General features: G+C 40.9%; 1 protein-coding gene across 9 annotated transcripts in view; it reads right to left on the reverse strand.

The window, feature by feature from the left end:
• Positions 1-23,518, reverse strand: part of LOC131692479 (uncharacterized) — a 534,648-nt gene that overhangs the window by 78,007 nt on the left and 433,123 nt on the right. For all 9 annotated transcript variants that reach the window (XM_058979544.1, XM_058979545.1, XM_058979546.1 and 6 more), the window contains one exon: positions 2,593-2,872. In XM_058979544.1, coding sequence (XP_058835527.1) covers positions 2,593-2,872 — 280 coding nt within the window. The remainder of the gene's footprint in view (positions 1-2,592; positions 2,873-23,518) is intronic.

The following is a 23,518-nucleotide window of genomic DNA, read 5'->3' on the forward strand; positions in this document are numbered from 1 at the left end:
TTAGATATGCATGAATCATCAAGATCTGGTGACAATCCACCAGTTCCAGAGGTGAAGACCTATACAAAAATCACGAGATGATACAAGATCCGACGTTTCATTCATTTCTAAGATTTTTTGCATTAAAAAGAAATTAAAAGCTGCCTTTCCAAACTTCCATATTTTAAAAGTCACATAGGGCTGTCCACTAAAAAAGTTTTGGAGGTAACACTAAATCTTGACGTTTTATGACCATCTAAGCCATTTTGAATCGAAACTACGAATTTGATTTTTGAATATCTAAAGAGTTCTTCGTGTTTTTTCACGGGTGAAAATTTGCGCACTTTGTTTTGTTGCGCTGAAACTTAGCATAGATACTTTTTTTTCGAGGAGTGTGGTTGTAAAATTCAATGGTAATTTTTTTCCAATACGTGCCGTCATTTGCACCCTGATATACAGTCTCCTGAATAGATGGTTTCATGAAATGCGCGGCAGTCATCACAAAGGAACTTCGGTCGAATCTTTTTTAAATCGGGTCTTTCGGTATTTTTACGAGCTTCCAATCATCGGAAGTAAATATAACTGTTGCTGAAGCGTTGAACCGCAGAGGTGGGTCGAATTCCCTAAAAAAATGTCAGCTCAGTAAACTAATATACGCATACAGTCTTCCGGAAAAATTCTCCGTCCGTCACCTTTAACTACCTAGGGTCAACTGATTTCCTAATGTCTCCCGAAAAAATATTCCGTCCGTCGCCTTCAAACTTCGAATAATATTAGAGATAAATCTGCAGTGAACTAATATTTAAAATTTCAGAAAAATATAGTGTTCTGTTGGTGTTCCATACTGACGGCTTTGCCCGAAATGGGCTAAAAAATTTCATTCCTAAAATCTTATGTCTTTCAGGTACATTGGAATATAGGTTACTTTTCGGTTTGATTGTCTTACAGATACTTAACTTCATATTCACTGCGGTATGCGCATGGGGTGCAAAACTAAGTCTCCGCCAAGGGCGCCAGAAGACCACACTACGGCTCTACCCGTGTATCGTATTCCAACATATCGAATGAAATCAAGCGTTGTAGTCAGCCTTTTTTAATTCAAAACGTGACTGTCTTCGTCACATTTGCCAGATCACCTGAATGAATATCTCCTCGCTTGCGATTTATGCTTCTTCTTTTTTGTCCTACATTCTTCCGGTTTTCGCGTTCAAATTCTTTCGTCTCCTTGTGAGCAACGTTAACCCGCTGTATTGCATACATGCAGACCGCGAATCGGACCTACCTCGATAAGTAGCAGCAACATCAAAGAAAAAACAAAAGGAAAATGGAAGATTGTTTCGCTAAACATGAAAACCGATGTAACCCTCCATACGCCCAAGGGGAGTTATTTAAGGGGAGCGTCTGGTGTAAAGTGCACAATCCGAAATTTATTTTGTTTAACGATTTTGAAAGCAAGGCAACAATGAATCTTTTGTGTAATTTTAAGATGCATTTTTACATTTATTGTTCGCGAAAAAAAATATTTTCAGTCACGCAGAGCCACACATACGATCGTTTCAAGAGTAGACGTCCAACCATTTCTACATCAATGAGCGCCACGGAGATTGCAATAACTCTTGGTAAAATTGTCTGACACAGGAAATTCAATAAGATTTGGGAAGATTAGACTTGTAGTTACTCGATGAATTAAAAATAAAATTGGAAAAACTTCGAGTTTTGGAAAATGCCTTCATGAAAACTGAAAAATCTCATCTTTTTCTGTAAAATTCGCTCACTTTTCTTCAAAATAATAGTTGCCGCTAGATTGAAAACTGCGTGTGTTACAGTAAATACGCGAGAGATCCGCTATTGTTCATCAAACGGATTTTCATGTGAGGCTGACAAAATCGAAGCTCCAAAAGCAACAGAAAACATCCAACCGTAAAAACAGACCCTGCTCTAACGAAAACGACATACAAAAAAGCTCTTTATTAAACTTATTATCTGAGGATGACTAATTAAAAAATTGTTTTAATTATTAATACATTAATTGAATAGGTTTTCAACTGCCATTCCTGCGATGTTGGTATATGTTTAAGTAATATAAAAAGATAACTTTTTCAGAAACAATTTTAACCTTTCTCGATGATATTCAATATTATTTTCAATAAAATGTGGATTTCGCTCGTAACAATACCTGATATAACGAAAGACAAATAAAATGTCCTTAATCTTGTGGCAATTGTACACTTATTTGTAAGTTATTTTGCCTTTTTTGTCTATTTTAAAGGACACTGATAAAATGTTGCTAAAGACATTCACACAAGTTGTGCGCTTGTTCGGATTTAGTGTTTAACTGGTGCCAATTTGGTGCTAGTCCAACTGGCTTCAAGTTGGTGCTAGTTACTGACTAGATAAATTCGGAACATCAACTTTTCCAACCGTCATATTTTGAAATTAAACATTTGAATCTAATCAAAACTAAACGAAAACCACATTCCCCCTGTTGTCAGTATGCACATCTAATTGCATCTCTCGAAAGGTTAAATAGCACCGCATTCCCTTCTCGCTCGAAACGAGCAACGTGAACCCACTTTACTGCATGCATGCATGCAGACCGCGACTCGGACCTACCTTGATAAATAGCAGCAACTGGTTGGGTTTGATAGACTGGAGCCGGTTCCTGTGACATTGGTGGTTCCTTGCGTAGTGTTGTGACGAATGGGAATTGGTCTGGCTGGTGATAGTACGGTTGTTGTTGTTGTTGTTGTTGTTGATGTTGTTGTGGGATAGCCGCTGTCTGTTGATAGAGCTGTGACTGTTGTTGTGGTTGTTGTTGCACGCTCGCTACTGGTTGGAAAGCTTCCGTTGCTTGTGGTTGATACTGTGGCTGATGTTGAGTTAACGGGTCAGGCTGCAACAAAAACCGGTATAGCAGAGAGAAAGAGAAAACATCATTTGTCAGATCGTTTGGGGGGGGGGGGGGGGTGGGGAAAACTTTGAGTCGGAAGTTAACTGCGTTCGTTTAATTTAGTGGAAGATAGCACATGGAAAAAGGGGAAGGGAGAAAGGTAAACTTTTGCGCTTTTTGGTAAAGGAGGTCGCAGAGATTATGCATATTTTAGCGACACATACAAGAGCGGAAAATTCGCCTAACTTTCTTCACGGCCAGCGAAGAATGTGTACGATACAAGAGCGAAAGAAGAGCAGCATTTCTGTTAATTATACTCCTTTATTAAAGTTGACATTTTCTTTGCGTTGTTTTGAATATTTGAGCGCAACTTGTCGGGATCTCGTCTACTGCCAGCAGGTCCACCGGGAGCGTTGAATGTAAAATGTTAAATTAAGTGAAAGTTTTAGCAATGCTTGGAATCGAGAATATGCAGATGATGGGATGGGGTTATAGTCGGGTGGTTAACGATGCGGTACATGGGAGAGATTATTTTTAGTAAAGGCAATGCTGAGGCAAGTCAAGCGAAACAGACAGGTGATCTGGCAAATGTGACGAGAATCGTGTCAGACAGTCAGACAGCGACGATGGATACGTTTTGTTGCGCTTGAAAGGGCTTGTACGTACATTAAACATATAGGTATAAGTTATGACAAAAATTGAATGGTTCGCTCAATGATTTTCGTTCTATAGAAAACTCTCTATACGGTGTTCTAATGCTCACAATGTTATCCGATCGTTGATTTTAGGGATATCCATATATTCAGTTACATGTCTTAATTAAAATTAGAACTGTAGGAGTCAAATTGATCACGCATATCAGCAGTCAGGTAACTACCAAAATTATTTTCTGAACACCCCTAGTAGAATACTTGCATGATCGTGACACACAATGTAGTGCACCCGGCACGGCTAATGAAGCGTGGCTAGATGTTTACATTCTATGCGAAATATAGTCAGCACACTGACATTGCACACATACACATTCGGTAAAGAATTGTATATCGCAGATGAAAATTGCTACCCCATAAAGAGTGCAGTGGTACGAAAGTGGTGAAGGTGTGGATTCGACTGTGTTCTCAGTTCACAAGGGTTGGGGGTAGGGGAAAACTACTCAAGGGACCACACAATGAGTATGTGATAAGCTTTTCACCATTTTTGGTTAGAAAATTGTGAGGGAGGAGGACTTTTCCCACACAAAAAAGTTGATATAATTTAATTCAATTTATGATTTGGGTCTCTCATAGTTGCAGTACACATACAATGTCAGAACGAAGACTAGAGACAGTTTGTGTGTGTGGTGAGAAGAAAATTTTTGCGGTAAGAAGCAGGTTCAAAAACCATGAATAGTTTCAGTGCGTCATATTAGAAATACACCGGGGGTTCTCGGTGCATGTTGGTTCACATATATAAATTTTCTCTGCCATTCCGGCAAGCATTCAAGCTGTTTCTGTTTTCCACTCATCCACGACGGTCTGGCAACACGAATAGGAGGTGCATTCTACTAGACATCCTCGTCGTCCCCATGATGCCGTACTTGTTGGCGCGCGCATTTCTCGGTCCCCTGAAGTTTTGTGTGTAATGAATTATTTATGCTAAACTATAAACTACAGCGAATATGTTTGAATAGTTAAATTGTAGCTGCAAATTTAATGACCACTCTCCGTTGGCTGGGGTTGTGGTTTTTCGGTGCGAGGTAAGTGAAACACAGACATCTCCATAGCTGGCCTGAGCTACGTTCCGTGAATCGGTAAAGGGATAAGAGCCATTGCATGTTTTGGCCCGTAGTGTATACACTGCTGATGAGCGACTTCTCCATGTGTATGGTTGGCTACCAAGTGGTACGTTTGCTGACGGAATGGTTACATATGGTCGTTCGTGTCAGCTGCAGGCTGCCTAGGGATTTTTCCGTATAGTTTGAGCGAAGACTAGTTTCGCGTGAATGAATTGCTAGTTGGCTTACCCGGGGGATGAAATCGTTACGAAGCTCATTTCGTTTTAATTTCGGAATTAGCATCCAATTCACACATCGTTGCAGCCCATAAATGTTGTTGGACGGCGGAACCGCTTATTTTAAATTACCGTTTCAAACTATAAAATCGTCGAATGAATGATTTTTTTTTTTTTATTCAATTCGTTTATTTGATAGGCACAAATGCGTTAGCTTGGCGGTGCCAAATTCTTTTGTTTTTACATTTTGGATATCTTAAAACTAGGAGGTTACAATGTTGAGATATTTTTTTTATACAAGAAAAAAAAAGTTTACAGCTATCTTAAGACTAGAAATAAGATTCAATATACAAGAGAGGGCCAAAAGATTTTTTTATGAAAAATTTTAAAACAAGGGATTCAGTTTGATATACAAGAAGGGGAGTAATAGTATTTTATGAATTATTTCACAGTTATCTTAAAACTAACAATATAGTTTAGTACACAAAAAGGGGAACAAATATTTATGAGAAATTTCACAGATATCTTAAAACTAGGGATACAATTCTATTTACAAGATGGAGGACAAGAGCTTCAATAAAGAGTAAAAATTACAGCTATCTTTAAACTAGGAATACAGAAATCAAATTTGATTTTTTAACGAAGACTTATGCTTGGTCAAGATATTTCAGAGGGGGGCCTATTTCCACATCAGTGTAGCAGCAGGTGTATCGAGGACAGGGGAGAGAAGACGTATATGGTGACAGGGAAAGAAGAGCAAAACTTGCAACTATCGCGCAAACGGGAGATCAGCGAAACAAATTTGCGCCTCAGTCTAGTAAGTCATCGAGTACCGGGTTGGCGGATGGTATTATTCGGACCCGCGGGGAATCCTTAAAAAGTCATCGGACATCAAGTCGCTCTCGCTTCAGTTTCCTTCTATGCAGGCGTAGTGGTAAAGGCGACGGCGGTTACATAGTGGCACCCTGCAGCTGATCGGTTCCACAAGCAAGAGGAAATTTCTAAAAACAAGAAATAAAAGAGAGGGGCTAAATTGGGATATTTATCGTTTTAATGAAATTGTAAATAAGGGACATATAGGGGAGATCGCGATTTGCTAGCATATCCCGGACTGGGACATTGGGTGGTCTACCTCGGGCCCGAAGGGAATCCTTTAACAGAGACCTGGCGTCACAATACTCGGCACAAACCCAGACAACGTGGTCGATGTCGTGATAACCCTCGTCACAAGCGCACAGACTACTCTCCGCAAGCCCAATACGCCGCAAATGTGCATGCAACGTGTAGTGGTTAGACATGAGCCGGGACATTACACGAATAAAATCCCGACCCACATCCATCCCCCTGAACCAAGGCTTCGTTGATACCTTCGGGATAATGGAATGTAGCCATCGTCCAAGTTCACCATTGCTCCATGAGGTTTGCCAACTGTTGAGTGTCCTCTGACGACAAATACTAAAAAATTCGTTGAAGCAGATTGGTCTTTCGTATATGTCACCATTTAATGCGCCCACCTTTGCTAATGAGTCGGCCTTTTCATTGCCCGGGATAGAGCAATGAGAGGGGACCCAAACAAAGGTAATCTGGTAAGATTTTTCAGATAACGTATACAAGGACTCCCGTATCTTCCCCAGAAAATACGGGAATTGTTTTTTGGGCTTCATCGCACGAAGAGCCTCGATAGAGCTGAGGCTGTCCGAGATGATGAAGTAGTGATCTGTGGGCAGAGTGTCGATGATCCCAAGGGTGTACTGAATAGCAGCTAATTCTGCGACGTAAACTGAAGCGGGATCATTGAGCTTGAATGAAGCGGTGATAGTATTATTGAAGATACCGAAGCCAGTGGACCCATCGAGATTCGATCCGTCAGTGTAGAACATTTTGTCACAGTCGACTTCACGGAATTTATTATAAAATATATTGGGGATCACTTGTGGGAGTATATGGTCCGGTATTCCACGAATCTCTTCCTTCATGGATGTGTCGAAGAATACAGTAGAATCAAAAGTATCTAGAAAACGGGCATGGTTGGGATTATACGAAGAAGGATTGATGCTCTGTGCCATGTAGTCGAAGTACAAGGACATAAAACGGGTTTGAGAATTAAGCTCGACGAGTCTTTCGAAGTTTTCAATCACCAACGGGTTCAAGATATCGCATCGAATGAGCAATCGATATGAGAGTTCCCAAAATCGATTTTTCAACGGGAGAACGCCCGACAGCACTTCAAGACTCATCGTATGGGTCGACTGCATGCACCCTAAGGCGATACGCAAACAACGATACTGAATTCTTTCGAGTTTGATGAAATGTATGTTCGCCGCGGAGCGAAAGCAGAAGCATCCGTATTCCATTATCGACAGTATCGTTGTTTGATACAACCTAATTAGGTCTCCTGGGTGGGCACCCCACCATGTTCCAGTTATTGTCCGGAGAAAATTGATCCTTTGTTGGCATTTTTGTTTCAGATACCTAATGTGACATCCCCAGGTACCTTTCGAGTCGAACCAGACCCCGAGATATTTAAATGTGAACACCTGATTGATCGTTACACCCATGAGTAGAAGCTGGAGTTGCGCCGGCTCACGCTTCCTAGAAAAGACGACCAGCTCAGTTTTCTCCGTGGAGAACTCGATACCCAGCTGAAGAGCCCAAGCAGACAAATTGTCCAAAGTATCTTGTAATGGTTCTTGCAAATCGGCAGCTTTGGGCCCTGTAACAGAGACCACCCCGTCGTCTGCAAGTTGCCTTAGCGTGCATGAATTGGCAAGACAATCGTCAATGTCATTCACGTAAAAATTGTAGAGTAGGGGACTTAGACATGAGCCCTGGGGAAGACCCATGTAGCTAAATCGCGATGTTGTTAAGTCGCCATGCGAAAAATGCATATGCTTCTCAGACAACAGGTTTAGCAAAAAGTTATTTAAAATCGGCGAAAGACCATGCTGATGCAGCTTCTCTGAAAGAACATTGATAGAAACTGAGTCAAAAGCCCCCTTAATATCCAAGAAGACTGATGCCATCTGCTCTTTGTTAGCATAGGCCATTTGGATTTCTGTAGAAAGCAACGCAAGGCAATCGTTCGTCCCTTTGCCTTTGCGGAAGCCAAATTGTGTATCTGACAGTAAGCCATTTGCTTCGACCCAATTGTCGAGGCGAAACAAGATCATTTTCTCGAACAACTTCCGGATACAGGAAAGCATTGCAATCGGTCGGTACGAGTTGTGGTCGGAGGCTGGTTTTCCCGGTTTTGCGATGGCGATGACCTTCACTTGCCTCCAGTCGTGAGGAACAATGTTACCCTCAAGGAACTTGTTAAATAAATTCAGCAAACGCCTTTTAGCAGAATCAGGCAGATTCTTCAACAAGTTGAATTTGATTCTGTCTAACCCCGGGGCGTTATTGTTGCACGATAAGAGGGCAAGTGAGAACTCCACCATCGAAAACGGTGTTTCGTTCGCGGTATCGTGAGGAGACGCGGCGTGGTATGTTTTCTGTACCGGGACAGAGTCTGGACAGATCTTCTTGGCGAAGGCGAATATCCAGCGGTTTGAATATTCCACGTTCTCGTTAATACTATTTCGGTTACGCATACGTCGAGCCGTACCCCAAAGAGTGCTCATCGCTGTTTCTCTCGTTAACCCGTCGACGAACCGGCGCCAATAACTGCGTTTCTTGGCTTTCATCAAACACTTCATTCGCTTTTCTAGCGACGCGTACTGTCGATAGCTATCGGGTAACCCGTCGTCCCGAAAGGTTTTATACGCAGTGGACTTTTCCGCGTACAGTTTTGAGCACTCTTTGTCCCACCACAGGGTGGGAGATCGTCCGTGGGTGTTCGCGCCCGGTACTGGTTTAGTCTGAGCTTGATTCGCACTGTCGAGAATCAAGCCAGCCAAAAACCTGTACTCTTCCTCCGGAGGAAGTTCTTGAATGGATTCGATTTTAGCGGATATCGCGGTCGCGTAACTCTTCCAATCAATGTTCCGTGTGAGGTCATATGAGACATTGATTGTTTCTGATGGTCTTGAACCGTTGGCAATTGAAATTACGATAGGCAAATGGTCGCTACCGTGGGGATCAGGGATCACCTTCCACGTGCAATCTAACTGTAGCGAAGTCGAGCATAGAGATAAATCCAACGCGCTTGCGCGTGTTGGTGGTGTAGGAATCCGTGTCATTTCTCCCGTGTTTAAGATGGTCATGTTGAAATTGTCGCAAAGATCTTGGATTAATGTTGATCTGTTATCATCGTGAAGACCACCCCATACCGTACCGTGCGAGTTAAAGTCTCCTAGAACTAGCCGCGGTGCCGGTAGGAATTCCGTGATATTACAAAGCGTTCGGTTCCCTACCGACGCTCTAGGGGGAATGTAGATGGAAGCAATGCTAAGGTATTTGCTTTTGATCCTTATTTCACAAGCGACAACTTCAATGCCTGGTGTCGAAGGGAGGTTAATTCGGTTGAAAGAATAGCACTTTTTAATCCCCAAAAGTACTCCTCCATAGGGGTTTTCTCGATCCAGACGAATTATATTAAAGTCGTGGAAGTTGAGATTTATATCGGAAGTTAACCAAGTTTCACATAATGCGAAAACATCACATTTTAAACTATTTAGTAAAAATTTAAAGGAATCAATTTTCGGGAGGATACTTCTGCTGTTCCACTGTAGAACAGTGATCGAATCAGTGACCTCGTTCGATGACTTAGCCATCGAAGGATACGATCGCTGCAAGGAGGGGCCATTTAGTAGTCAACTGCTTCAAAAATGTTTGCACTATAGGGAGAAAACGTATCAGAAGGCTTTTAAGAGGATCGGTAACATTGAAAGCTGTGAAAATTAAGTCCACGATGTCAGAAAATTTCATTAGTCCATTACTGGACTGAGTGTCTGTTTGAAAAAGAGGGACACTTGGGGTTTCTGGTGTCCCTGGAAGTGGTGGGTACTCCTTGTTTGAATTAAAATTTCCAAATCCAGGAGCAGATTGCTTCGGCATTAGTGCAGCACTTCCGTTGGATTTATTAGATGTGGTTGGCGCACTCTCAGAGGAGGACACCTTGGGACCCTTACGGGGCAGTCTAGGGGAGGCAGGATTTCTCCGCTTCCTGGACTCCCCCGGGTTAACAAAAGATGTTCCCTCTTGTGGATTATCAGATTCTTGCTCAACAGGAGCCAAAAGAGCAAAGGAGTTTTCGGAAAGGACAGATGGCGAAGCATTCTTTAACATTTCTGCATAAGAGCGCTTCGAGCGTTCCTTGAGGGAGCGCTTAATTTTATCCCCGCGCTGTTTGTACGCAGGGCATGATTTAAGAGCATGCGGAGGGCCCCCGCAGTAAACACACTTTTCAGTGTCTTTGTCACAAGAGTCATCCTCATGCTCTCCACCGCACTTGCCACATCGTTTTTTATTGCCACAAAAGGTGGCTGTGTGGCCCAACTGTTTGCAGTTGCTGCAGTTCATTACCCGCGGTACAAACAGGCGTACAGGCAGGCGAACCCTATCCAGAAGGACATAATTTGGAAGAGACGATCCGGCGAAAGTCACCCGAAGCGAGGCTGATGGTATATAGGATTCTTTATCTCCAGCGAGCGTGTGCAATTTCTTGCAGTCTAATATTTTCACCGGCTTTAGTAGGGGGTTTTTAAAACAGCCAGCCCCATACTTCAGCACGTCCTCGCATGTCAAACTCGCCTCGGTTATGACCCCGTCGACCTCTACATCTACACACGGTACATACACCCTATAATGCTGCGTAAAGCGGGTACAGGAAGCAATCCCGTTTGCCTGTGCGAGGTCGCTAACAACAATTTTTAACTTATTCGCGCGAACCTTTGTAATCTGGGTCACGGCCGAGTAATGCTCTGTCAGATCACGTGATATTTTCAAAATATCAAATGATTTATTGGTGGTCCGGAAGTAAACCACAAATGGCCCAGTCGAGTTCTCTGGGTATGCTTTTAGGCGAGGGGGTTTGGTAGGAGGCTTATCAGGGGATGTTTCATCATCCATATTATCATCGGTGGGCTGACCGTCGAGGGACATTTTAGCGCGAGATCAGCACTTCGCGCAAAGAACGATAAAAAGAGCAGTAACGGAATGTATCAAGGGCAAAACAGAAAATAATAGTAGAAGGGAAACAGGTACTTATCTTTTCGATGCCGATGACCTTTGCTGGGACTGGCTGACAATACCAGCACGACACACTTTGTTTTCGAAACAAAGGCCTAGCAATCACAACTGGCTTTGACACTGCACTGAGCACTGGACACAATAAAAACTGAGCCGGGGAAGGCAACTGCAAAAGCACTAGCACACGTCTTATCCGAGCGCAAGTCGAACAACGAATGTCGAATGAATGATGATTTGAAGGAAAGCCGTCATCAGCGGCGAACTCAGTGTTATGTGAGCAAGGGGAGGGTCTGGTCAAACCTATTTTTAAGTAGCATCGTAATTTGTGAAAAAATAAAACATGGTTTTACTTTAACAACATATCGTAAATTATTTTCATTTCGGTTCCACTTCATGGATAAAGTATGGGTACTTCTTTCGGACAAAACAGGATTCTTTTTCCTAATTATAAGAATGTCTTTTCATATAGAATACCTTAAACCTTGCCATAGAGAAGATGCTATTTCAAAATTTCGGTAGAAACGTTGTGCTAGAAAATGAACATTTATAACTTACGTTGAGTTTAACGAATTCATTAAATTTAACCCTTATTTGAGCTTAAACAGTTGTACCAATCATATTTTTAATTTGAAAGTATGTATGATTAAGATAAATTACAAAAAAATAAATTTGTTTAGTCTATTCAGCATAGCAGATACACACAAATGCTAGATGGAAACTTAAAAAATGCCAGTTTGAGAAACACATGCGTAGATGATTGGTCGGCCTCGGTTCATGTTGCACTTGGATTCAGTGGTGCTATTCTCATTCGTTGGTGCGTAAAAAGCCTTTCCCGTTCACGTGAAATAGCAAGAACACTCTCAGTAGTCCATGACCTTTGTGCATTCTCATACTCGCCTGTGCTATTCAACTGCATTTCTCGCTTGCGTGGTAACACAGCGCACGAGCATTCGCGAGAAAAGCTTCCTGGAATTGCACTACCTACTAGATGAAAGCTTGGGTTTCTCGCGAGCATTCCCGTTCGAGTTTTTGCTTCACCTGGGCGCGAATGATGCAGAACGATAGGCATGCTATCTTTACATGCCTGTTAATGAACGGACTTGATGCACTTCTCGCTCGTTTCGTCACACTACTTGGATTGGCCAAGCCGACAAACGTATTATTTTCAAATAATAAAGTTGAAAAATTGGATTATCTCTAAGCACTGCTTTCGTAATTTGTCGTTTTTTGCCTTTCTCATATAAAAAGGTTATGAAATCGGTCGGAATTTCGACTTTTTAACCGAGGCCCGCAGAGCCGGATCTCTTAGGGGCCGTACACAAATGACGTAGCTTTTTTCAGCGATTTTAGATCCCTCCCTCCGCCTCGTAGCATTTTGTCACAAAATTCCAACCTCTCTCTTGTAAATAACGTAAAACTAACCCGCAAAGCGGCCGGGAATGCAAAAAAAAAATGTTTTACAAAAAAATTTCAAATACATGTCCCTACAAAGTTTTTGACGGCTTTTATCGACATTTTCTTTATAACAGTAAATTGTGTACAAAATAAGCCCATCTCATTACGATAATTTTGATAGTTTTGTCTTGAATTTTATATGGTCGGTGTTAGGTCAGACTGGACCAAGTGACAAAATATTGATTTCGAGAAAAACGAGTTTAAAGTTTGAATCGCAGCATCCAATACATTGTGATTGGAAATTAATATTTGCCATAATTCTTGTTTATTGCTACATATTTCAAATTTGGCGAAAATTTAATGTAGCAGACGATATTCTTTATCCAGTGCTATCATTATCTCATTTTTTGATGTTTTGCGACTTAGTCCGGTCTGACTTAACACCGACCATATGTCATGGAGCATGACGAGAAGTTCGCTCAGTTCACAATTCTGCAGCTGTCAATGATTCTAAGAAACATAAGTTCAACTAAATTTCCAAATTTTGTTTGGTTGAATCCGAAGAGAAAATTTAATTCAGCCAACAAACTACTAGTTAGCAAGATTAGCTAGCTAATGTAGTTAGGTAAATTCGCATACAAAATCTTTTAGTTTTTTTTTTGCTAGCTTGCAATTCCGCGAATCGAAAAACTTACCACATGAAAATCCGCGTGAAAAATAACTTGTGTGAATTTAAGTTTATTTCTCTTAGGCATGGAGGAACATTGAATTGTTTTCTCTAATCAATGGGTTTAGAAATCCGTTAAAAGCAATTAAACCTAATGCTATTTCTCACTACTTCTGACCGTACCCTCCCCCCTAACCCCCAAAATGCTACATCCTTTATACATGGCCCCCTAGTGAAGATCGGGTGAAATTTGTAGTCGTGTGCTGATATGGGATGGGGAATTAATGATGCGCACGTGAAACTGTTAGTGTATCCGTCGTTTAAAGCAAAGCTTTCAGTACCGTTAATGCTTATTTTCGGCCGCTCAAAATTATTTCATATTTTCTTCACGAAAAAAATCGCTGATTGAAAAGTTATATTAATGCACCTGGTGGCACATGCCCTATTAAAGAATTTTCTGGATTTAGGCAGAAATCCAAAAGACTGGCCTCTTTTCTTTTCGTTCTTCATCTCATCCACCCATCTCTGAGGATTCAGTAACGTATGAACGTAACGTATAAGTAAAGATATGAACCCAATAGAATGTCCTGAACTCCGTAATATTGCAATTTGTTGATCGGCCATGTTCATGGCGCAAACTACGGAAGATCAAAGGAGTGGCAATGGTGTCAAATGCAGTGGCGGATCCAGGAGGAGGGTCTTGGGGGTCCGGACCCCCTCCGAAATTTTTTAATTTGTTGAGAAATTTTAATTTAGTTTCTATTTTAATTTCGTTCTAAGCTCAAAATCGTTCCAAACCTAATTCGACCACCAAAACTGATTTTAATTAAATGAGGTTATTACATATAACGTATTGTACAATGTATATTTCAAAATACACATTTCAGACCCCCTCCGAAATTTTTGTCTGGATCCGCCCCTGGTCAAATGTCTACTCAAACTCATTCTAAAGTTTAACCAAGGTATGTAAGTGGAAATAAATACATATACAGAACTATTGTGAAATATTGGATTCATTTAGATAACTATAACCGATTTAACAATCAATCTAAAATGTCACAATAATTAACTCGATTATTCATCAACGTTATTGATGCAATAAGGTATACAAGATACCACATAAACACCTTAACACTTCATAATGAAAACGAGTGTTAATCAAAGTGTGCCCTCAGAGTCTCTCCCTGGATCCGCCAGTAGACATGAGGAATACAAGAAAAGAATAAAAATAGTGAAAAGATCTGTTTTACTTGGTGGTGTAAAATATCGAAGTTTCGATACTACTTGCATTGCTGCTTTTACCGATGTTGTTGCGGTAAACTGCAAAAAAATGCGGACAGGGTTATACCGTCAACACCATTCTTCTAGATTCTTCTAGAAGATTGCATGATTCAAGGATCAAACAGCGTCAAAGCCCCGTTTTAAAAGTTCCACCAATCTCCTAAAAAAACCACCCGATTTTCCCACGAACTAAATTAGCTTGCGTTAGTACAATCGGCCGACTATGCAATCGATTAATCTGTCTGGGAGGTTAATATCTACCGACACCCCCCCCCCTTTGTTTCTTCTTTTAAAAGATCGGTTGGAGGGGGGCAACCGATCTTTTAAAAGCGACCCGGATATTCAAAATTTCTCAGCCTATTTCGAGTAAAGCCATCAATATAAAGCACCAACAGAACAGTAAATTTTTGGAAAATTTTAAATATAAATATCATTCGAAGTCAGATGTTTTATGGTATTTTTTTTAAGACATTTGGTGAAATCAGCTAACCTTGTTGCATTGGTATTTGAATTGGTATTTGATGATGGATTATTCAGGGAGACTGTACGCGCAACTGTATTTTCGGGAAATCCGTTAACGCTAGGTGTTTAAAGGCGACGAAGGGAGCATCTATTCAGGAGACTGCATACCAAGACCAGTATACTAAGAAGAACAATGTTGGTGGGTTGTTGATTATGGTGTATAGCATTGGATTTGAATCGCCAGCAAAGTACCGTCACGGCGTTTCAGTTTAGTTCCGCAAAACGGCTTTTACATATTATTCTTGCCAGTTCTTAAGAAAATCTGTTTCATCCAGTCATACATCGAGTAGAGAAAAGTGACTACATTGTTGCTTTGCTACACACGTAAGAATATGTACATCTTGAAAGATGCACATAAAAGGAGCATAATAATTCACTTGAATTTACATTGAAGAAAATGTATAAATATGCCTACTTCGCAATTCTCCATTTCCTTCAATCGAGTTTCGAGAGATTCAATTTTTTTTCACATGTCAAAACATGTAAAACTTATTTATTAGGTAGTAAAATACGTCGCGATGTTGTTTACGTCTAATGTAATTTTCATTTTTTCTGAGTATGTATCCTCTGACTTATCTTTCATTTTAATATATCTTTTGTGATTTCTGTCTCTTCCTTCACATTACGCCGGGTTCTAGCCCCTACATAAATAGACCACCCTGAAAAGACTCAGCTAATGATAAAATGGATGTCGACCAAGATTTATCATCAAAAACTTAATACCTTTTAAAATCATACACATTGAACTAGCTTGGAACATATCTGGTCTTTTTTCGAAATCAAAAATAAGCTAAGTATTCTGAATATTTTGAAAGGACTCACGCAGAAATATTCAGCCGTGACAGAGATTGAAAGTTCGCCAAGATAAGCTCGAAATTGTGATATTCAGTTAAGAACACGTGGCAATCAAAATTGGGATATTCAGTTTAAGGAACCTAAATGACGTTATTGGCGACAAGTCTTTTATAAATCACTACCACGTCTACATGCCCGCTCTCAAAGTTGAGATCAATGATGTGATCACCGATTCGAGTTTGTCATGTATGAACCTATTGATGTACGGCGTAGGCAATTTCAAGAGCTCCTTGCTATAGCGAGCGAAGGTTTTAAATGACAAATCGCCCTGGACGGAACCAAATTGCGTGTCCCTTTGAATTCGTATCGGGTGATCTTTGGTGGGACCAGGCTTGTTATTTGCTCACAAAATGTGCACAAAGAGCGAAATACACCGATGGAAAAAAGAGCGGCATAAAAGCACTGCGATGTGCAGAACGACCGCACAAAGAGGAACTTGAAAACGAAAAAGAGAATGATCTGTGCACCAAGAGCTGCACAATTTCGCACAAAGTGTCACCTTGAAGAGCCTCTTTTTTGTGCCTCCCCTCACTGGCAAACAGGGAGGAAGGTGAATCAAACTACAATTCAGATAAAGATTGATCGAAAGAACGTTTTTAAAATGTTTTTCGGCTACCTTCTCTACTTCCGTATGCGTGAGATCAAGATTCACACTAAAGAGCTTCTTTGTTTCTACTTTTTGAGGTGTGCAGCCATGGAGTAGAATGCGCATATGGGAGCAACACACGTCAGAGTGAAGACGTATATTGTGAAAGAGAAGAGTGGTGGCTTGCTTGAAACGTGCAAAGAGCGTTTTTATTCTTCTCTTTATTTGCTCTAAGGTGCATTACATCCCTGCGTGGGACTACATTTTTTCGACAAGGATCGTCTGCTGTTCGTCTATTTAAACATCGCGTCATGGATTTCACTAAATACAAGCAAATGGGTCATAGTAGCGGAAAAGCTTGGTGTGATAATTGCACAGAGTATCATGAGCTTGTTTTTTTCCATGGGAAAGCTGAAAAGTGCACCTATTGTGGAAAGAGTTCACATGATCTATTACCATGCCCCGCGTACAAACAGCGAGGAATCTTAAGCGTTCCCCCAAAACACGCTATGAGTCTTTTGCTGAAATTCAAAAAAGAGATCTTCGCATCTCATCATGGCAAATCATTATTTATGTTTTCTTGGTTCAGGAAGAGTGTAACTAGTGTAGTGAGATAAGATTTATCGTAAAGGCTTAAATTTTGCTTTTGAGAGGCCGCTTGAGGAAACAAAGCCGAAACAAAAAGATCTTATCAGTCTGTTTTCAACCATCAAAGGCATCGGTCACAAGACCCAGTGTGCTCCTGCTTCTGTCCGAGCCAGTGCAAAGCGAACGAAAAAAATAGTTACTTGTGTGCATTGTCCGAATAACAAAGGATACCGTTATTTTTATTCTTGTGTGATCTATCAAGATGACTAAGTCTCATCAACAAAACGTGATTATTCGGCCTAACACAGTGGCCATTGACTTCAGGTCGTTTCGCATAAGACCAAGTATTCGTGATGTGGAACATCTGCTGAAGGTGAAAATGCAGCTTCGGCTTTCGGAAGTCACCTTCATACAGCTTGAGCACGTCAGGCATGCGGTGCCGATAACCTTCAACAAATTCGCCCAAGCGAAAAGATTCATTTCGCAGAACAACTTAAAACACGTGCTTATTTGTGACAACGCTGAAATCAAGATCCCTGTATACATGGATAATGGGAATATTGAAGTAAAATTACATGATTTATCTCCACTTACTTGCAAAGTGGCAATTAAAAGATTCATGTCGCATTATGGAGCAGTGGAATCTATTACGGAGGACACGTGGAGAAACTACTTTTATTTTATTTTATTTTATAATTAATATCAACAGACACAGTGTGGTCCTAATGATAATTTCTTAATCTATTTAAAAAGTCAAATTGTAATCTGCTACGTGGAATGTGAAGATCGAACTCGGATGAAACTCTGTTGAAAGTCCGCTGCAAACCAATGATGGCACCGTTCACTCCATAGTTAGTCCGGCGAAGAGGTAATCGGAGGAATAAATTATTGCGAAGGGCGCGAGGGCGAACGTTCATGTTTATCGCACTGAGAAGCTCGGGGCAGTCAATTCGATCTTGCAAAATATCCGAAATCGTCATAGCACGGAATAGATCCCGTCGCACTTGCAATGTATCGAGTCCAATAAGCAAACCCCGGCTTTCATAACTTGGCAGCTGGTGAGGGTTGCTCCAAGGCAATCGACGAAGGGCAAACCGAACAAATCTGCGCTGTACTGCCTCAATTCGATGGACGCCGTTGAGATAATGAGGGTTCCACACAACTGAACAATATTCCAGAGTTGATCGAACGAGTGAGCAGTAGAGAGATTTCAAGCAGTAAATATCTGAAAAGTGCTTAGATATTCTCATTATGAACCCCAAACAGCGTGATGCCTTTGCGACAATATAGCTGATATGCTGTTTAAACGTCAGTTGTTCATCGAGAAAAACTCCGAGATCTTTGACGCAATTCGCTCTGTCAATTGTGGATTCAGCTAGACAGTAATCGAATCGAATTGGCGTTTTTTTCCTCGAGAACGTAATGACCGTACATTTCTTGGGGTTTAGGGTCATTCGGTTGATCTCGCACCATTCCGCAAAGGTTTCCAGTTGGCGTTGAAGGAAAGCTGCATCATGAGTATTCCGGATTCTATGGTATAACTTGAGGTCGTCGGCGAAAGACAACCGTGGTCCTTCTAAACAAAAGTTAACGTCGTTGAAATACAGAAGAAAAATCAATGGACCGAGATGGCTGCCTTGCGGAATACCAGATGAAGCACTACTTCCCAGGTATTTCAAATGGCGTCTTTGTGGTGAGAATGCGGGTAGACCAACCCATTCCCTCCTACCTTACCCTGCAGTACAACATAGAAGGGGGTGATACCATTACACAGTGAACTCTTTGTACATATCAGGGACAAACTAATACGTGCCAATTCTGTGAACGAACGGCGCACTACGGACAACCCTGCCCAGAAACTGCTAAGGAAAGCTCAGTTGCGGAAAAAAATGCCAACACCCAAGCCCCAATATCTTTACCTGAGCCACAATCGGTTGACAAATTTGTGGCTGCAGTTAAGGCAATAATGACAACTGCAAAAGCTTCAAACTTAACAACTAATACCACCAGTGAAGAAGCTACCACCAAGGATGGAGTGTTCACATTCGGGACCCGCAAGGGCAAGAAGCCAGAAAGAAGATCTGATCGCGAGTATCACGGCAGTAATCAAGATGATGATACCGACGTAAGCAACAACGAGACAAACATGGGTAACCACGAAGTTGGCGAAAGAAGGAACATCTTCCCGACGCGAAAAAAGATCTCCGCTCGCAATAGCAAGTTGCGCGCACGGGATCTTATAGGCTCAAAATAAAATTTATTGTTATTTTTATTTTTTACTTCTTGTAAATATATAAAAGACCCATGGCTCCTCTAAGCTAACGCATTGAGCCGTGCCAAATAAATAATTAAAAAAAAGCTCTTAGCTTTAGAAAATTGAGATGAGATGAGTACATGACTGGTTGGGCCTAGTATGGGCATCTCGAACTTCGTGATATCGCGGAGCTCTTCCGGTATCGATGACACTTCAATTCTGACGGCATGGTATGGGCTTACTCCACGATTTCGGCTACATTTCAAGGAGGTGGCTGCTTTACTGCCCATGGCCTCATATCTGCCCAAATTATATTTCTGTGAAACTGAAAAATTTAAATTCACTGCGGTTGAAGTTTTCATGTCGTGAAACACATACACTTTCGTTATTCTTTTACCTACTTAAATTTGAAAGCAACTCCATTTATTGTGAATTTTATTGACAGGTCCACCAGGCTCAGTTTTGCACCCTTTGGTGTTTACAATACCAAAATACTTTTTATCCTTGCATTTAAGCGTTGTTGGTTCTAGCTTTTCTATTTTTAATCGAATTAATACAAATCAACTGCAAACAGTTGGGAATTTATTCAAGTTTCATAAGTTACAAAATTGGCCATATTGAAACCTGACAATATATAAATCGAAAATACATTTGGAAGTGGGGACAGTCGGAGTTAGATCTGAGAGACATTGTACAGTACATATGATCGAAATGCTCATACCAAGATTATCGTAAAAAATACGTTTGAGAAGACAAGTTGAGTGCCCATACACTTGCACTGGGCGTTTTCGAAGTAACTGGAAAAATCAGGAACCGATTCAGGAGTCTGGATCTTTGAACGAAATATTCTTGGTGATTATTCCTGTCTTGCGACGTATCCCCAGTACCAAATTAAGTTTTGTGACACACTAGAAGAGCAATCTAAGTTTTTAGAGCAGCTTTAAGGGTATTACAATACTACGATTGCTACTTGGGATTTATCAACATCTTCTCGGTGATTTGTGATCATTTTAAGACTTTCGGAATATTTAAAGATGTTTTGGAACTTTGGTGATTAATAGACTAATGCTTAAAACCGACACCTTAAGTTTAACCTTTTTCCTGAGTTACCACAAAACCAATAAAATTATAGCTTCTGCACAGAATTCTTTTTTAAAGGATTCTTAAAAAGCAAAATTTTGTCAGCACGTCAAAAAACTAATTTTCATAAAAATTGTTGGTTGCTTATACGGATGTTCGGCTTTTTCGGTCTATAATATAAGAATGGCTGTTTTGTACTGCCCAACGTTTCGGTCACTGGTTTCGGCCTTTTCAAGGGTAACTGTAAGTGGTATATTATTGCGGCAACCACAAATACTAACATTGGGAAGCGTCGGGAAAAAAAACAGCTCTCATAGATCATATCGTAGAATACCAACGCAGTTTTGATTTAATCAAAACCACTATCTTAGATCGAAGCTATCACACCAGTGCTCCACCTATACTGTAGAAGTGCCACATAAACAACACTGCAGATACTATAAATCACCGCACAGATGTAGATGGCTTGAGTTTCACTTTCGCTGGTATATTGCAGTCAAAACTTCCAATATAAAAAATCTCGAGAGCGGAGAGAAAACAACATCTATCATCTCAAAGTTGCCCATCAAATGTACTCACTCAATCAAGCTCACTATACTCACAACGTCTCTCAATCATCCAACATTTACCCACCATCTTGCGAAGAATAGTTGATTAGTGCACAGTGGCGCAAAAGTGTGATGTGCAAGTTAAATATTGTTACCCACCAGTAAGTTTGAATTTCAAAATTGATAAATTCCCCAATATCCCACTAATACTTGCACTGTTACTTAGCACCCATGCATATAGTACATAGACCATCCGATGGATGGAAACGACACATTGACGAAGAATGATAGATTTAGTGAGTTTATCATCAAATAATATTATACATATCAGTACACTAATATAGCACTTACAGTTACCCTTGAAAAAGACCGAAAACAGTGGCCGAAACGTTCGAAAAAGCCGAACATCCGTATAGCCATCTTCCGGTCGCTTTTTTCACTCATAAAATTATTGGTTGCACTATCTTGAAACCAAAAATCGTTTCTTACAGGTAGTACGGTAGGGGTACGATCAAATAATATATTTTCAAATAATCTATTCGAGCATCATGACAACCTTTAATGTCGTTCTAGCTAGTAAGAGATTTTCAAGCGTTCTACATTCTCTGTTGTTGGGATTCGTTCACTTAGAAGTGACCTATTCTTCATAGCAAACTTACCAGGTTCAGGTTTGGCATTTTCGAGATTATGCCCATTCACGATCCAACGGGGTATATAATAGATCATTTCTCACTGTGATTATATAACTACAAGATCGCAATAGATTCTAACATTATTTGCAAGTGATTGCCGCTTGCAATCATTGCAAGAGATTTTTGTTTTGGGTTCAGAAAAGTTTGGAAAATCTCTTTTCAAAGATAGATATTGTTAAACGGTCATACATTCAGTTTGTCTTTATTGGTTCTAAAGATTGGCATATTCAATATCAAATTCAGAAAAAAATCAATACGTCACTGAGTTCTCGTGAAGCTGTATCGTGCTCATATTGGCCTGTTCAGTGCTCTTTATAATAAACATTGTGAATGTTGGTATTTTCAATGCCTCTTTTCAATTGAAAGTGTACTACTTTTAACCATTTTTTCCAGATTTAAGGTAATTATAGAAATATGATACCAAAAGGCATCTTTAAGCTGGTAATAGAACATATCCTTCGGCTTATTGCTGTGACTAACTGCGACTAACGAACGTTCCCGACCGCACTAACTTTATTTTTGAACCTCTTCGTGGAAAAAAAAATCCCATTCACCATCCACAGGGGTTATCGTCCTGATCGACACATACACGCAGAAGTTCATATTTACCAAACAATTCCCCAGCGCCCAACCGAAGCAATATATTTTCGATGGGTTGAAGAGGGGCGAGGGGGACAGTCATCATCGCTGGCACCGGTAACGTGCGTGACGCCGCAGACATGAGCGCAAACATCGGACAAGCCAACAGCCCGCAGGCGTACATTGATCGAAGCCACACACCGGCGAAAACCGATGACACCTAGGTACACCCCGTCCCCTCCCTCTCCAGCGTTGTATGCAAAGCAGGCCTGTCAGTATGAATTCGGCAAACGAATACCAAATAAACACAGTTGCGGGCTACTATGCCGATAAAGCCTTCCGAGCGTGTGGATATCGGGCAGGGGAGTTACGTGGAAGAACCAAAAACAAGATCGAATAAACAAGTACAAATTTGGCGGATGACCCCATACTCCCCACTGTTATTTTTGCTCTCGGATCCCACCTACAGGGTTGTTACTTCTACCCAAGGTAGTTGAGTTGTTGAGGTTTTCATGTTTTGGGTTATTATTGTGACATGCTTACTGTGGTGTAAACAAGATGAATGTCATTTAATCCATCGAGCCAAAAATTAAGCTGATAATGACAAGCTTCAATTCTATTGGAAATTTGACTGAAACTTACGTTAACTTGTACAGCGATAATTGAAATAAAGCTCATCTGGTTCCGGTTTCCACGTGGGACAAGCGAGAAAAGAGCTCCGTAAAGATATTGACAATGTTGGAAATAAAGGAAAATCCATCTAGTCAGCACTTATTCCCAGCATAGCTCAAAACTAGTTTCCATTTCCATCACGTATTGTCATAATCAAAGCACACTTCGATGCGAACTCAGTTCAACATCTAATCGTAACTCTTGCCCCCATGCCAGCGACGGACGGTATGCTCTCACGGATAAAGATAATAATCCATACACGCACAAACTAGCTATTGTCCCGAGGCTAAAAATAAAGCCGGCAACAGCTTTTCGAACATCCCCCACGGAGCGCTCTCCAAATTGTGCCTTGTTTTCCGCTGCACTGCGTATGTTTGGGCATTCTGGTGAATAATTTCCCTGTTCAGTACCCGACTGTGTTCGAACAAAGCGTGGGTTGACGGAGAGAGGATTCTTAACAGCTCATTGCATTCAATTGGTCTATTGGTATATAGGCTTAGGCGTGTTTGCGAATAGCAAGTGCTGATCATTGTGCGCTCGGTGATGAATTTCGTTGCATCGCACCTATCTTCACCACTGCACTGGTCGGGTAGATGCTTAGTGTGGCTGGTTGTATATGCAGATTGCGTGATGACAAGTCACTCTTAGATCGGGACTAGCAAATTGAACTGTCGAATCAACAAATTTGTTGGAATTAGCAATGATTTGTTTCGAACTTATCAGGTATTGCAGTCTTGGTTTCAGTATGAAGTGAGCCAAGTTGTGTCTAATTTAATTTTAATTTGAAGCTGACATTGCCCTCGCCTGGA

Source organism: Topomyia yanbarensis, chromosome 3 (assembly GCF_030247195.1).
Source record: "Topomyia yanbarensis strain Yona2022 chromosome 3, ASM3024719v1, whole genome shotgun sequence".
Lineage (NCBI taxonomy): Eukaryota > Metazoa > Arthropoda > Insecta > Diptera > Culicidae > Topomyia > Topomyia yanbarensis.